Source organism: Aptenodytes patagonicus, chromosome 16 (genome assembly GCF_965638725.1).
Source record: "Aptenodytes patagonicus chromosome 16, bAptPat1.pri.cur, whole genome shotgun sequence".
Lineage (NCBI taxonomy): Eukaryota > Metazoa > Chordata > Aves > Sphenisciformes > Spheniscidae > Aptenodytes > Aptenodytes patagonicus.
Window position 1 is genome coordinate 3,722,660 of NC_134964.1, and position 16,837 is coordinate 3,739,496.

The following is a 16,837-nucleotide window of genomic DNA, read 5'->3' on the forward strand; positions in this document are numbered from 1 at the left end:
CATTGCTACTAAACATAGACCAAAGAAGTATTTTCCACAAAACAGAAATTCCTTTCCTGCTAAGTAAAGAAAAAGTCTTGCAGGTTACTAAAAAGCACTGTAATACTTTCCCCCGTACCTGTCAGTTGCATCAGAAGAACAAGCCCTAAATGCTACTCATGAAGCACCAATTTGATTATTGATAATGCCAGAATTTGACTTTATGCAGATTGCCATCACTGTTCAAAGGGAAAGATGTTTCTAACTGCTTACGTCCCTGCTTTCCCCAATAATCCTTCTGTGTGCCATCCGATGCCACACGAAGAGTGTGCCATCACTCTTTCAACAGGCACCTCCTGCTCTGGCAAACTGCTATCACCTAGACTGGGGAAAGAAGTAGTTGTTCTTTAGGACTGGTGGGGCTCACTTTTTTTATTTTGGGTTACTCAATAGTAATTTCCAAGTATCAGACTGAAGACAGATATATGATTCATACTCTAAATCTATCCTCCATTTGGTAGAAAGGAGAAATAGTGTATTTGTTTTAGACTATCTTTGCAACATCTATGTGGTGCGACAGAAGAGCTACAGAAGATCTTACATTAACATAGACAGGACCACCCTAATGCATTAAGCCACTGTTCCCAAACCAGGCTAGAAGCATGCTAAATGTTTCCCTGTTTGGGAATACCTGCACAAGCCAATGTGATCTGAAATTCATATTTGCTTTCAGAACTTACAGATTCCACCTGATTAACTAGAGACTCAGCCAGTATCTTCCTACCAGCACTGAGAGATATGGGAGTGTCCTGGTTTCGTCCGGGATGGAGTTAATTTTCTTCCTAGTAGGTGGTATAGTGCTGTGTTTTGGATTTAGTATGAGAATAATGTTGATAACTGTTGCTATTCTTTATACTTATTTAAAATAAATAACAGAGTTCTCAGCATCAGACAAAATTCCTTCTGTTAAGAGCTAGAAGTCTTCATTTCAGGCCCTTCAAAACAAAGCACAGTATTAGTGATCCTTATCGGCTACAGTCTTTATTTAAGCAATGTTTTAAATCATTGGAAGTTTACATCTCCAATAATCCGTAACCACTACTTTGCCACAGAAGTAGTCTAAAAAGCCAATTCCCATTTAGCCCAGAATGACCTCACTGAAGCAGAGATCACAGCTACTGGGACGTTACCTGTCACGTAAATTTAATCTCATTCAGCAGATTTATACCATAAAAGACAAAAAGGGATACAAAAAACAAATTTCAACATCCTTTCCCATCCCCATTCAAATTTCTAATTACGACAAATTAAATTCCCCTGGCATCTCCACAAGATAACGTATTCCATGGTTAACATCTATTATTCCTTTTACATCCACTAGTCATTACTTTTAAATGAACTACGTAGAAAGTGTTGGTAATTACCATCACACAACAGCCCCTGAAATCTTTGTGTCAGGGATCTAGTTACCCAGCCTGAAGATAATACTTTAAAGCTCACTTTCCAACAGGAGTAAGAAGAATGTTTTGCATCACCTTTCAAGTTCACGCAACTGGATTTGAGATACAGAGGGGGGAAAAAAGAGGAACAAAACCCCAATAAAACCTGTTTTAAATCTAAGCACAGAAATGAAAAATTTTATATCAAGTACTATTAAAAGAATGTAGTCCAATGCGTTCAGCAGAAGTCAACGCTAGGATCACAGCCAAGATAGATGATGCCACCCACTATGGACTATAATATACACATGCAAACCTTCCATAGCACATACCTCTAACAGAGGTCAACTACGTTATCACAACTAAGCTGGTTAACAGCTAAAATACCTCCATCAGGAGTTCTCCGAGCCTCATTTAAAAAAAAAAAAAAAAAATTATTTTTATGCAAATGCTTTTATGGTAAGAATAATCCAAGTTAAATAACCAGCGCTTTGGTACACTTAGGGATACTTAAATGGAGGATCCTAAGCAAGATTTTAAAGTATTGTCAATGAGATGATACTTTTAATGAAAACTATAAACCTACCAAAGAGACAAATAAGAGGGTTTTTTTAGTGAAGTCTAGGACAGAAAGGTCAAGTAAAATTGCAATGGCAAATAAGGAGTCTTCAAAAAAATTCCAGTAATTTTGAAGACAGGCACTGCTAATAAGGTCCTTAATACAAGCTTGTATTTACAATGCTTCAAAAATAATCAAATAAAAATTGTTTCATGTTAGCTAAGCGACTCTATTCTATATTAACATTTTCTCCAAAGACCTAAGAAAGGTCAGCTACCACATTAGTTTCTCTACCTTCACCGATAAAAGATTAATTATTATTCTTTCCTATTCTCCTTCCGTGACACATCACTTACATCAAGAACTTTGTAAAGCTGTACTACAGTTTAATTTTGACAAACACAAAAAGGTAAGCAGTTAAAGGTTGTCCAGAAACTCAGAAGAATTTAACTTCTTTGTATTTAATGCTTTTCTGAAGACTGAAGTGAAGCGATATTTATAAGAAATTGAACATTTCCCCTAACAGAAGAAATAAAAGAAGTTAAAGCTTAAAACAAAACATGCCATAACTCATAGAAGAACAGTAAACAGTGGGTGGAGAAGAGTCACTTTATTTTGCTACATATTGCGACATTTATTCTTTTTAAAACAAGAACATACAGAAACACAGAAATATTACGAGCTTTCTGCAAAGAGAATGAATCGCAGTTGCAGGACAGCAGAGACTCCCAGGCTCCTTGTCCCTCTGGCCCGTAACCCGAAGGCCATGTTCACAGAACGATGCCTGTGCTCTGCTGGACTCCAGAAGGAAGGCACAGTCCCAAAAGGACCCGATTCCAACGAAGCAACATGCATCAGCACTAGATTAAGAACAGGGCAGCAGCAAATCCGCTAAAGTGTGAAACAGAAAACTAGCTAGCAAAACACGCCGCTGGTAGTTAGTGCAGTGCTTCCAAGCTGCCAGAGCCGGGAGCTGAAGCCTGTCAACACTGAGGCAAGAAGGGCTTCTGCAGTTCAACAAAACTGATGACATGCCTAAACCGAGGTTGCTGCCTTGCCATCATATCAGTGTAGCACTTTTCAATTGCTATAGGTCAAATTTTATTCTGCAACAGACCTGCTTCTCTGAAATTCAAAGGATAAGCTGGAAGAAGTATGGAGTGAGTATTGGTAATGTTAGCTACAAGTTGAGCCCAGAAACTGCTTCTTAACGTGCAGCTCTTCAAGAGCTCAATTTCAACACAGCCTCTGCTAATGCTTGTTTCCCAACCAACTGCAATACTACCGGTAAAGCTCCTCAGTAGTCTAATTATACATATTAGTAAAGCACTGTGAAAAAGAACTGTTGTAATACCAAAAAGTTGTTTTACTTTTTGTTATAGTCAACTATATATAGTCAACTCATAAACAATGATTTTTTTTTTTTCATATTACTCACACACTTTCAATAACATATTCCTCTGCTCTTTGCAGCAGATTCAAACTGTACCAGAGTGTAATTTCATTGAAGAAAGTTTACTCCCAGCTGGCACAACGAGAACAAATAAAAATTCTAGCACATTATACTTTCTCTATTCACATGGTCTCCTCCTATGAACTACTTTATTCTCGTTTATCATTCGTAATTGCAAGCAACAAGCAGCATCTTTTCCTTCCAAAACACTCAGCGTTCAGCAGTTCCAAAGGGACCTTTTACTAGTTCCCTAATTCTCTCAACCAAACAAAACAAAATAGTAACAAAACCACAACCAAATCCTCCCTCTCTCTCTCTCCATCACAGGTTTGGAGATTTAGTCATTTCCTATATCATAGATTGCTGTCTTTAAAACGTACCTTCAAATACTTATTTTTCCAGGTAACTAGTTGCTGGCATCAAAATTACCCCAAAAAATAATTTGGTCATGAGTGAGAAGAGAAATGCCCTAAAAAACAAAGGTTTACAGATCTAGATCTGAAACTCCTGCAGTAAGGGATTTAGAAATAAACGCATTAAAACCAGAGCATACTCACAGACAGAGAGAGGCAAACTTTTGTCACAGCCTAGAGCCAGCTTTTTCCACTTTTCTCTTCTAAAACTGCTATACTACCTAGCTGAAGCACTCTCTTCAGAGTCACCCTGACAAGCCAAAGGGGAGTAAAAACCCACTGGTCTGTTAGCAGCCCTGAGCAACAAATATGTAACTGCTGCATTTGTTCTCTTCTAAAAGGGAGGAGAAACTAAATCAGAATTTGCTGGTGCTGCAGAAGCGCTGCATCTTGACAGAAAATCTTTTATTATTACAGAAATAAAACATCAAAAAGCTTAGACAGAAAAAATTACATCCTATCGAGAGGGTAATGGTGAGGTAGAATATAAAACTATGCAGCATTGTAACCCTCTCCCTCTTATCTCGGTGGGGAAAAAAAAATCAACTCCTCATTAATCTGATGAAAGATTATCTAAAACCTCTGCAGATTAGTCCACAGTTGAAAATGCTGACCGCATTACTGATTAAATTAAAGGTCACTATAAAATCTTTAGCGGAAATTTTGACTGACTTATAGAAAAGCACATTTCCAAAATGAAGTAAAATAAGCTGCCTTGAATCCTAAATTAAAAATGGGCTTATCAGAATTGTATTACAGGCTCATTTTTTCCAACAATTCAAATGCTCATCAATAGGTAAAACTGCCTACAGGTAACAAGCGAGCATTCAAAGACTTTTTTTACATTTACATTCATTTCACTAACAAAAAAATTCAGTCAATATTCACAGCAACTGTGAAGTTAAAACTACCATCATACACCTTCATATGAAAACAGCAGAAGAGATATTAAAAATAAATATGCTTGTCCACATGAAGTTAAACACATATATACAGATGAGCAACACCAATTAATAACTCAAACTCTAGGTCCCCATGTAAAATGTAGTTATGAAAGATCATTAAAAAAGGAATGGAATCTACAGATTTACAAACCATACCTCATAAGTATCTAAAGAGATTTTTTTTTTCCCCAGTGGATTTTTAATGATTCATCAAATCTTATATTTCATACGTACAACCTTCATTCTAATTTCATGTTTTGCAGAGGATTAGCATGCAAGGTGCTTTAAGGCTTTTTTACCTGACAGGACAAAACATAGTACGCAATCATGGTTTATTTCTCAGAGATGTTTTCAAAATTAGAGAAGGGGATATTCTCTGGTTTAACTAAACAGGACTACAACATTTAATACTTAAAAGTATTTAGGTTTGGACCAAGCACATATCCCTAAGCAGCAAGGTAATAACTCTTAAAAAAAAAAAAAAAAAAAAAAGAGCTACAGGACCATGATGGACCAGTGATGCCCCATATTCCAGAACGTCACAATGGCAGAGCAGGAAAAAGGCATGGGGGGCGGAATCTTTCCACTCAACCTCCCACAGACCAACTCAAACAAGTGGAGTATCTCTGCAACACTGCACGCACTCAGTGAGCCTTCTTCTCTACCAACAGTGTCCTCACAACTTCACGTATACAACTGTCAGCAGGACTTTTTGCCATCCTGCATTGCCACACATCTGTGAATGTGTCTTTGCATGCATATTGGGAATGGATGGGTCAATGTTTCAGCTAAAAGAAATGTCTACGTTGTTGTCTACAGAAGGTTACTCACTTACACTGATGTCTGTTGGGTTTTTACCAAGGTAACTTCAGCCAGAAGCAGCACATTATCTCCAGCTCTTCCAATACAGCCAGGTCATTGCTGTTGCCTTTGCAACCACTTTAGACCCTGTGAGAAGTGCAAGAAATACAGAACTCCCTACAGAAATGTAGGTGACTTCACATGCCTAGGACCTTGGCATGCCCCAGGCACAATGCAGTCATTATCCGAGGATTATCTGGTTTATGATCTTTCTCATCCTCCAGCTCTGGTGGTACTTTTTCAACTTTTGGATCCCCAGGCAGTTGGGAACAAAACAAAACAAGAACAACTAATCAAAGCAAGGCTACTTTCAGAAAGCTTAAATTATCTATGGGAAGGAGGAGGGCTACATATGCATTTAATACAAATAAAAAAGTATTCATACCTAACTAGAAAGGTAGTTGTACTTAACACATGAAAATTAATTAACCTAAGGTACCTGAAAATACATAGCAAGCTGCAACTGTTAACATAAGGAACTACTGTTAGAAGGCATGTTGATTACATTTGCTTACTTCCTTGCATCTTATCTACCTAAGGAAAGCAAAAAGTGTCTTTGATAAATGCAGAAAATGCATTCCAGATAGAACAGAACAGGATTTCTCAGAAGTTTTTGCAAGCGTAATCCCCAGAGGGTCCAAAGGACAGAAAAGCTTAGGAAAATAAACAGGACTTCATAACATGCAAGTCTTTTCAGAGTTGCAATCAAGTTTGAGAAGTGGTGGGACGGAAGTAATTCAAAAGTAATTCAACCCAAAAGTCAGACTGTTCTGCAAGGTTTCTTAAAATAATTGTTCCTAGCACTTAGAGAGGCAGTCTTGCCAATAGCTCTATGCCATTCATTGAGTAGTCTTGCCTGTCATTGGATTCCATGAAAAATTAACAGAGAAAGGTATTAGCAGCATTTCATGATACCTGGAAACTGCAAAGGCAAGAAACATAAATCAGTACCACATGAACAAAAAAAAGCTCTTCATAATCCGATTTTGGAAGGAAATGGCTTATGGACTAGATTTCCAGACTTGTCTGAAAGCCCTGAGCAGGTAATCATGTGATTTTCAGTTTCAATATTATTAGGAGGGTGAGAAAAATTTTGCTCTAGATTTACCTCACTTAAAAGTAGTGTTCACACAGCACTTTGAACAAATAAGATCATACAGAATCACTAACTTCTTAAAACAGCAATAGCAAAGACTAAGAACCAAGTTAAAGCAGCTGAAGAATCACACAACCCATCTTATTCGAGCAACAAGTGTGAAGAGATAATAAACTACTAATAACAGCTCCTGTGCTTTAAATTCCTTTAACTTCTAATTCATAGAAGGATCCATAGAAGGCTAACAAAATGCCAAGTCAACTCTGAAGAAACCTTGTCCTAAGAATAGCAGGAAAATAAAATGTCAAACTCAGAATTGGGAAGAACCAGATATCTCTCTCTCTGCTTAAGGGAACATTAATCTCATTTCATTCAGATTTATGTTCAACTCAAATACCTAGAAACTAAAATGCAAAAGTTCAGCAGCATTGTAGCTTTCCAACTGGAGGACGCAGTGGAGAGTGATGAGGACAGGAGAACATCCAAGATACCGAGATTTTCCCAAGACTGAAATGGAACCTAGATGGCCCCTAACAACCTGAATTTTTCCCATGCTAAAGACAAAGTTTTTGCTTACTAAAAAAAAAAACCAAAACAAAACCAAACACAAAACAGAAACACTGTCAAACCTCGATGAGCAAAGATACTAAGTGAGGCTCAATTAAAAACATTAGGACAGGCAACCAAGACTTTCCCAGCTTCCCAACTATCAAGACATAAGGGGTCTTGGGGTTTTTTAGAACCATAGGATGGTTTGAGTTGGAAGGGACCTTAAAGATCATCTAGTTCCAACCCCCCTGCCATGGGCAGGGACACCTTCCACTAGCCCAGGTTGCTCAGAGCCCCGTCCAACCTGGCCTTGAACGCTTCCAGGGATGGGGCATCCACAACTTCTCTGGGCAACCTGTTCCAGTGCCTCACCACCCTTAGGAGTGAAGAATTTCTTCCTTATATCTAATCTAAATCTACCCTCTTTCAGTTTGAAGCCGTTACCCCTTGTCCTATCACTACATGCCCTTGTAAAAAGTCCCTCTCCAGCTTTCTTGTAGGCCCCCTTCAGGTACTGGAAGGCTGCTATAAGGTCTCCCCAGAGCCTTCTCTTCTCCAGGCTGAACAACCCCAACTCTCTCAGACTGTCTTCAGAGGAGAGGTGCTCCAGCCCTCTGATCACCTTTGTGGCCCTCCTCTGGACTTGCTCCAACAGGTCCATGTTGGGGGCCCCAGAGCAGAACGCAGTACTCCAGGTGGGGTCTCATGAGAGCGGAGTAGAGGGGGAGAATCACCTCCCTTGACCTGCGGGTCACGCTTCTTTTGATGCAGCCCAGGATACGGTTGGCTTTCTGGGCTGCAAGTGCACATTGCCAGGTCATGTTGAACTTCTCATCAACCAACACCCCCAAGTCCTTCTCCTCAGGGCTGCTCTCAATCCATTCTCCGCCCAGCCTGTATTTGTGCTTGCGGTTGCCCCGACCCACGTGCAGGACCTTGCACTTGGCCTTGTTGAACTTCATGAGGTTCGCATGGGCCCACCTCTCAAGGCTCAAGGACCCTCTGGATGGCATCCCTTCCCTCCATCATGTTGACCGCACCACACAGCTTGGTGTCATTGGCAAACTTGCTGAGGGTGCACTCAATCCCACTGTCCATGTCACTGACAAAGATGTTAAACGGTGCCAGTCCCAATACCGACCGCTGAGGAACGCCACTCGTCACTGGTCTCCACATGGACATCGAGCTGTTGACTGCAACTCTTTGAGTGTGACCATCCAGCCAATTCCTTACCCACCGAGTGGTCCATCTGTCAAATCCATGTCTCTCCAATTTAGAGACCAGGATGTTGTGCAGGACAGCGTCAAATGCTTTGCACAAGTCCAGGTAGATGATGTCAGTTGCTTCTCCCTTATCCACCAATGCTGTAATCCCGTCATAGAAGACCACGAAATTTGTCAGGCACGATTTGCCCTTAGTGAAGCCATGTTGGCTGTCACCAATCACCTCCTTACTTTTTCAGCTTGTCAAAGAGCTTCTAGAGCCTTGCAACTGTCATACACATTTCAGTATAGTCTCTCAAAGATCAATTTTGCATTAAAGAGTGGTTTAAGCATTTTATGATTAAAAATACTGGACTATGAGGGAGGGAGACAGACACAAAAAAACCCACTCAAGTGCACAGGGCTGAAGCAACCATAAAATTCCTAGTCATTCTATTACAGTACATTCAAATATTTTACAAAATCCACAAAAGTAGTAAGGCAAAAGAAGTAGCAGTACGTGGCAAAAGCATTCATGTGTGTTCTCATTTAAATATTTTTCACATAGTATTTATAATTCTAAAGGTTTCAAGGTGTAAACTTATTAATTGACAGACGTTGGCAAGAATCTTCCCTGGACTTTGTTATCCAGAACATGAAAGAGGTCCCTGCCAAAAACAGGCTACCGAGATCAAAGCCACGAGCTTGATTTGCATTCCCCTCCATTTCTTGCATTAGACACAGAAGAGAGCAATAGTTAATGGATCAGTTTAATATATTAAAGCTTTCTGGTGGTTTGTTTTGTTGTTTTGTTTTGTTTTGTTTTTTCCTTTTTTTCCCAAGAGTGATTGAGGTAACTCCTATTTCTAAAAGCTGTGATACATTTTAATTGCAACATATGATAGGTCAATTACAGATTTCCTGACCTTAACAGCTGCTTTACAGGCTTTTACTGAAATCAACTGAGTCAGAAAATTATGAGCACTTCCCACAACATGTTTTTTTAATCCTAATTGCTAAGAAACTATGGCAGGTAGATACATCAAAGAAAATCAACTTCGCTAGCAATCTGAATTAACAGGATCATTTTACATAAAAGTAGATATAAAGACACTGTATTTCTCGTAAGGAAAATCAGTATACTGTGGTGACAAAGCGAGGTCCTTACGCACCTTAAAGCCCTTTTGTTCACACCCCTAAGTAACAAGAATATGAAAGGATCCCTCCTACTTGGTTTTTCTCTCTCAAAATGTGGGTACTGTTAACATGCCTGGAAGGATAATTTGTCATGTGAATACTCTCAAAAAAAAGTAAACAAAATAAGATTGGGAAGAGCACAAACAGTGCTCTCCCCTACTTTTTTTTCCAGCAGCATGGATCTACCCCAACATGGTCTTTCACTGTGTGGATCAGGCCACAAATGTAAAAAAAAAAAAAAAAAAAAAAAAAAGGGTTTGAGTTAGTTAACAGTTTTCTGAACTTTTCAGCACTCCGTGATAAGTGTTCTCACTGCCTCTAGTGAGAAGTAGTTTCCAAAGATCAATAATGCAGGAAGCAACACAGACAGCCATTACTCATTCGCTCTCAGCTCAGAAAGCAATTATTTGTTCCTATATGATATAATTCACTCATACAGCATGCAGACACAGACATAGGTCCTTATCTTAGTGGAAAGTAGACCTCAGGCAGACTAGCATGATGGGACAACATCTGTAAATGAAATCATTCCTCCAGGCCTCTTTATTTCAGAGATGCACATGCTAAATTCTGATCAGCTACATATGGAGCTGTGAAACATGCACGCAGATCTCACTTCTGCAAACGTTAATCAATGTAGCTGTCTCCAGGAATTTCACCTGACAACCCCACAGGCTGAAAATTAAAAGGTCAGAAGGTGGGTGTCTTGTGGCAATACATACCCCAATTGCCCAGTTGCCTGCTGAATTCATAGTGCAATACGAAGAAAAGAGCTTAAAAAAAATTTTTTTAATGAATTTTTAAGAAGAAACCCAGTTCTACTTTAAATTCAAGTAGTATTCATGCAAGCTCTCTACTGTCATTCTCCTTCACAGTTACTTCCCTGTAAAAAAGGGCTAAAATCTTCCCCTTCTCATCCTATGATATTTGCTATTCAATAACCAGGTATTGTCACTGTTATGTTTGACCAGCAAATGCCTTTAGCACTGTAAAAGTTTCTACTATTGCAGACAGAAATAATGTCTATAGACTCAACTACTTGATAAAATAGGTAAGAACGAATGCACTCCACTGTATGTGGGTTACATTTTGTGCACGCACATGCACAGAAAGAGAAGTGTCATTAAAGTAGCTTCAAGGAAACGAATTTTAGGTCATCAATTTTAAGGTCTTGATTTGCTAGGAGATAAAAGAACAGCAAAAGCCACCAGATGGATTCAAAAGGGCAAAGGGAAATAAGTGTCTTTGAGCCATATCCTGCCTTGTTCAATTACAGTATTATGCAGGCAATTCTAATTTCAGGCATATGGCAATGTTCTTATACACATGCTTAATAAATCCACCATGCATTTGTTTATAAAATAGAGTCAGTCAGCTATACAAGCTCTAAATTACATACACTGTTAATAAGCTTGTGAGTACATACATACTTCCTCATATATCACCATACCTCAGGGGTGTGGCTGTTTAAGCGAGGCTTTTAATTGCTGAGAGAGGTCAAGTCAGAGAAGCCAAGCATGGGTGGCAGCTACAGCTGTCTTCCAGGATAAGGTGACAAAACAGTGATGACTAAAGTGTGAGGAAGCTGCACCCATCCCTAAGGAGCTGTCTCTGCCACGCTATATATAATTAAGGCTTTAGAGACAAGATTGGTTGCTCTTTTGGGGAAACTGAAAAAAACAGTACAAGTGGAAATCTAGACATGGGATGGAAGTCTTTTCAACTCACACTCATCACCACACGGCGAGACAAACTCCTCTCTGTTAAACCATGGAACGGCCTTGACACCCCCTCAAATGTTCTCCTGAACTCCATGAAGGAGACAGAAGTGTGATCATAGCGGACAATGCCTTCTTTAATAGTCTGAGATCCGAATGGATCACACAAATCAGCATTTATTTGGCTTGGGGTATTGGAGGAGGAGGCCTGAAAAGCCACTGCTCACACCTTACCCATTTTGTGACTAGAAAGAAATTTGCAGGACAGTCATCCCATAGCAGTGTTCATTGGTAAATACACCAGTTAAGGCATCTGGATGCAAGAAGCAGGTTTAAAAAAATAGATACTGGGAAAGTAAAGTACTAAAACAACACTCGTGGTGCAGCACAGTGATTTACTCATTTTTATAATTTAAATTGTGAAGTTCTAGCTTGATAGAAAGAATAATAAATATCTAGCTAGAATTTTTAAAATCTGGCCAATAAAAATGAAACTGAAGAGTTGTCCCAACTCATGAGAAAAGCAAGGGTTCATAAAATCTGTTCAATACTCAAAATGTATTAACCAATTTACATCTCAAAGCTGCATGACAAATGAAATGGAGATCCATACAACCAAATATTTATGCTCTTAAATACAACACACCTCTAAATGAATCTTTTCAGACACCCACAGAGTTTTCTACAACTGTTAGGCACGGATCTTCAGCTTGCCTGTAACCTCTAGACAGTGTGAAGGCATCTCGGAAAACTCGGCCTGTTGTCATAAAGGGAATGATAACTGGAATTACAAAACAGGAGATAGTTTGCATGCACAGCTAGTCCCTTCTCCATCCACATCTTGTTATTCACTAAAATAACAGAGAAATAGAATAGTAGCATTTTTTTTCCCATAAAAATACTTTTGTAAAGTTGTCACACATTTGCTCAGAAGGTTTATTAAAGACCTGGCAAAGCCTTTATTAACTAGCATATTTTTGAGTTGACAGACATTTAGGATTATCGCCTGCTTAGTTCTTCTCCCTTCTCCCGATTCATTTGTTTAATACTTCAAGTCAAGTTGAAAAGGAAGAAGTGTGAAAGCGATTAGACAAAAAGAACTGCTACTGAGAAGGCCTTACAAAGATAAGCCTTGTCAAACTTCACAGCAGTTACAAACAAGAGAAGGAACATATGGATCACTTTCATTTACCACCAAAATACATTTATTTATGGGTTCAACCCCAAACATTACACAAGAGTATTAGGAAAGAAAGTGAAGCCCCTCCAGGCAACAGAAATGACAGATACGTATTAAGCAAGCAGAATGGAAATACCCAGCTTGGAAGGCATCCAGAGCAGAAATCTTCACGTTGCATCGGGTACTTTAGGACAGGGAGACAGGAACAAGAGGTGGGAGGTGACCGGCAGGCAGGGAGCAGGGGGTATGGGAATGCTATGGGAATTCTGTGACTCGGTTGCGAGATTATCATTCCCAGCCTCAGCTAGAGGATGCTCTTGGAAACCTGGCAGAGCCCCGCGCAGGCAGGTTCTTGATACTCAGAAGTTTCAAAAGAGAAGGTAACACAACATACTGCAGTTACAAGCCAAGAGACAGAGAGCACCAAACCTAGATGACGACTTTCACTGTCTGCTTTTAGTATCACATGTTAAGTAATATTTCCTAATCAAGCTACCACCATCACAAGTGTGTGAGCATGACTATCTCCCTTCCTCTCAAAGAAGCCTTATTCTTTGAGCCTGTCTGGGCTCATAAAACAGACATTTTTATTTCCTCAGTCTTAATCCTGACTTCCAGTGAAACAAAATTATTTTTGCAGCTATTTAATTTCAGATCAGAACTTCATTGGAGCTCATGACAGGTTGCGTTTATGTTTCAGTCCTCTGTCATCTGCTTTGAAATTCCCAGTATCAAAGGAGATAGTAGCTTGGTTTGCACACATATTTTTGCAGTCCTATTTTACAACTGAAGTATAATTTAAACAAAACACATGAAATCCAGAGGAAGATCTGGAGTCTTACAGCTCCCAGTCCTCTTCATAAGCTACTAAAACCCAATATAGCAATTTTTAGGACTCAAACAGATCCTTTAGAAGAGCACCCCAATTCCTGAATATGCATTTTCATGCTCTAAGAGATCCTCTTTTAAGCTTGACCATCCCATCTTCTCTTAGCTTCACAACAATAATCCTGCATCGACAGGATAAGTGGTCCAGGACATGCAATACGTTCACCAGCACTAAGGAACGTTCTTCTGCAATGTTCCTGTCATCCAACACCAGTGGGGTCAAAGAGCATAACAGTTTAAAAACCACAGGGACACTAGTTAATGAATATTAAAACCCAGTTCATACAACAATTCATTTGTACTACCCTCCTGGCCTTTATGGGAAAACACCACTGTTTACTATGTTTTATTGATCTTCTGTTATCCTTTGTCCATCAGTCGTCTTGTCTTTTAGAACACTAACTTAACCGCTATGCTATGTGTTGATTTGGACTTTGCACAGCAGAGTAACACACCTTGCTGTTTGGAAAGGAGAGAGTTAAAATAAATAGGAGAGAGAGACAATGAACAGAGCACTAGGAATTTTGAAGAGCAGGAAGGCAAGATCAGAGGACATACCCTTTTTTACCATTATATTCTCATGTCTCTCCAAAGACACCAACAATCAGCTTCATCAGAGACAATGGTTCTGAGTACCCAGAGAATAAACACCTTAGAACTCCTCTCCTCACAGGGGATGAAGCAGAAAGAAAAAACACCTGCAAAACTTACAGGGACTACTGCCCACTGCAGATATTTCAGCCACTCTAACCTACTCTGTTGTCAAAACTTGCTCCTCTGCTTCCTACCTCCAAGGATTTCCAACAGGAGCAGGACCGGCCCTTGCTAACACAGGAAGTTTTTAAGCAATTCCTCTCAGATGCCTTAATTGAGCAATTACACCTTAAGGCACTTGCTTTTTATTTTCCAGAGATACTGGTCATCAAGGACTCAGTTAAAGGAAATGGTGATGCATCTGTTAATCAGGTCTTAAAAGGGATACCTCCGTAGCCCCGGGAATCCAAAATAATTCGTTACTGTAACAGCCTTGCTCCACAGCAAGAAACTACAGAGAAGGCAGATAGGACAGGAACAACAATACAGGCAAATAACTGCATTACAGAACTGGAAGTCTGACACTGCATTGGGTATATTGTTACTATGCTTGCCAAAGAGAGGGATTTTGCTCTGTGAGCATACTCAAAACTCATGAAACTAAGTTAGCATACGGCAGCCTCCAGTGCAAAATTACTCCAGTAAAGGACTTGTGTGAAAGAATTTAACTATTACCTTAAAAGACTTAAAATTTCATTTGCCAAATAAGTAGATACCTTCAGACCTACACTATGCAAAGCTTGGCCCAAATTCAAGCAACTTCATTCACTTCCAGTTCTTCTGAAGAAGACAATATTAAGTGCTAACTCCCCAGGTGGTTAAATCTCAGTCCTCACAATGCTCCCGAGTGAACAGGCACACAGAGGCTAAGGCCGTTGGGTATAGTTAAATGTTCCTAGCCAACGTGCAATCTTCATGTTTTGTTGCCTCACGCTGGAAATGGGATCTTGACCAATAATTATTAACCTTCTGCCTTCAAACTTCTGGGCTTGCCATGTTAACAGAAGCTTAAAAAAAGTTAAACTGTCCAAGAACAGATAATTCACAATTCTGACAAGAACAGCGGGTCATATATTTTTATGACATAATAATTGGGATTCTGTCCCACACATCCAGAAAAGAAGCTGAATTCAACCACCTGTAGTACAAAAAAAAAACCCAACCCCCTTTGTGGATCTGAACCATTTAGCACAATTCTCTACAATAATGACAGGAGTGGTACACTTTTTTTTAAAATCAGCAATCAACAACAGCTTTACACATACCATAACGATATGCATCAGTGCACTGAAGTAATAAACATAGAATGGGGAATACTAACTGATAATCCTAAAGCTTTCACTATTTACCGTAGTGTCTCTGAAGGCCTAACATCTTGCTCTTACACTAGAGAGAGATTTCTGAGGGACAGACAACACTGTACTTTGCAGTTTTGCCTTTGCTCCCTAAATGTTAAATACTGCTTTTCCTCAAGCTATCTATGATTGTGTTACTTGGCTGAATTTAGAAAAATTGTTCCCAGATTGCATGTATCTTCAAATTTGCAGTTTCCATTCCAGTCTGCAATAAGAAAAAGAATTTGCAAATACAAGCTCATTTCTGTATTCCATGTCGTTTTCCAGTAAGCCTGATGAAGATGCTGCCTCCCCTACAGACCTGCGCAATAGAGGCATGAAGCAACAACAGAAAACACTTAGAAATAGTGAAGCAACAATAGAAAATACTTGGACTACTGTCTCCGTGTCACAAATTTCACCACTTTCTCAAAACCACAACATCCAGACAAGAAATAGCATATCTGAGACAGCAAGAGACATCGATGAAAAGATCCCAAGCATGAAGAAGCCCAGCAGACCTGGAGTTTGTGCATTGTTTCCCACCAGTCGAGTCTCAGAAGAGTTCTCCAGATGATCTCTTTAAAAAAAAAAATAATAAAAAAATACTCCTGCCTAACCTAGTTGAGCAATCTCACTTTTCCTCCAACCCTTCACATCCCTTCCTTCCCCCAACACTAATGCTTAATTCCACAGCATATACAGTTGTTTGCTTATTTCTCAAAACATGGATCCAGCCTTCCACTAGGAAGAAATAGCACAAGATGTCCATGCCTTCACATCAGGATGGTTTGAGAACTATGAAGATGCACCACTCTGCTTGCTTCAACAGCTTGCGATAGTCCTTTCTCCCACCACGCAGAGCAATTCATTCTCCTGAACACCAGCATTAAAGGACTTGTATATGGCATACTAACTGACAAATCTCTATCATAAAACAAAAAGGATATTAAGATGGAACTAAGGTAATTAAATATCCTGTTTTAACATTATAGTATACCAGAAAGCACAAAGTATCTGGTACACAGAACATACAGCATTTTCTGTATTCAAAGTACACTGCTAAAAATCAAAACTAAAAGACCATACAAGATCTTTCTTTACAGAATACATACTCCTCTTGAAGAGCTGATTAACTTGGTTTCTGTAAATCCACAGACGGGACACTTGAGTAGACACCTACAGACACAAACACCTATGTCAAGGCCTCACACATACATAATGAAGGCTAACGCTACCTTACAAACAACATACTTCAATAGAATTGTCAAGGACTCTTCAGCTTCCCATGCTCTACCGACTGAGAAGGCTGGAGGTGCACAAGAAGCTGGGAGGGGGCAGAGCCAGGACAGCTGACCCAAACTGGCCGAAGGGCTATTCCATACCATGGGACGTCATGCTCAGTTCATAAACTGGGGGGAGTTGGCCGGG

General features: G+C 39.6%; 1 protein-coding gene across 7 annotated transcripts in view; it reads right to left on the reverse strand.

Annotated features, from left to right (window-relative positions):
- TEX2 (testis expressed 2) overlaps positions 1-16,837 on the reverse strand; it is a 58,566-nt gene that overhangs the window by 37,740 nt on the left and 3,989 nt on the right. The window contains exon 2 of one of the 7 annotated variants that reach the window (XM_076353847.1): positions 5,623-5,735. The exons of 3 other annotated variants lie outside the window; for them this stretch is intronic. Coding sequence is in view for 1 of the 4 variants with exons in the window: in XM_076353842.1 (XP_076209957.1) it covers positions 16,522-16,585 (64 nt within the window). In the remaining 3 variants the exon portion in view is untranslated. Of the gene's footprint in view, positions 1-5,622; positions 5,736-12,056; positions 12,162-15,927; positions 15,980-16,521; positions 16,586-16,837 lie in introns of those variants that run through there. 3 more of the 7 variants (XM_076353842.1, XM_076353848.1, XM_076353844.1) reach the window with 3 other exon arrangements.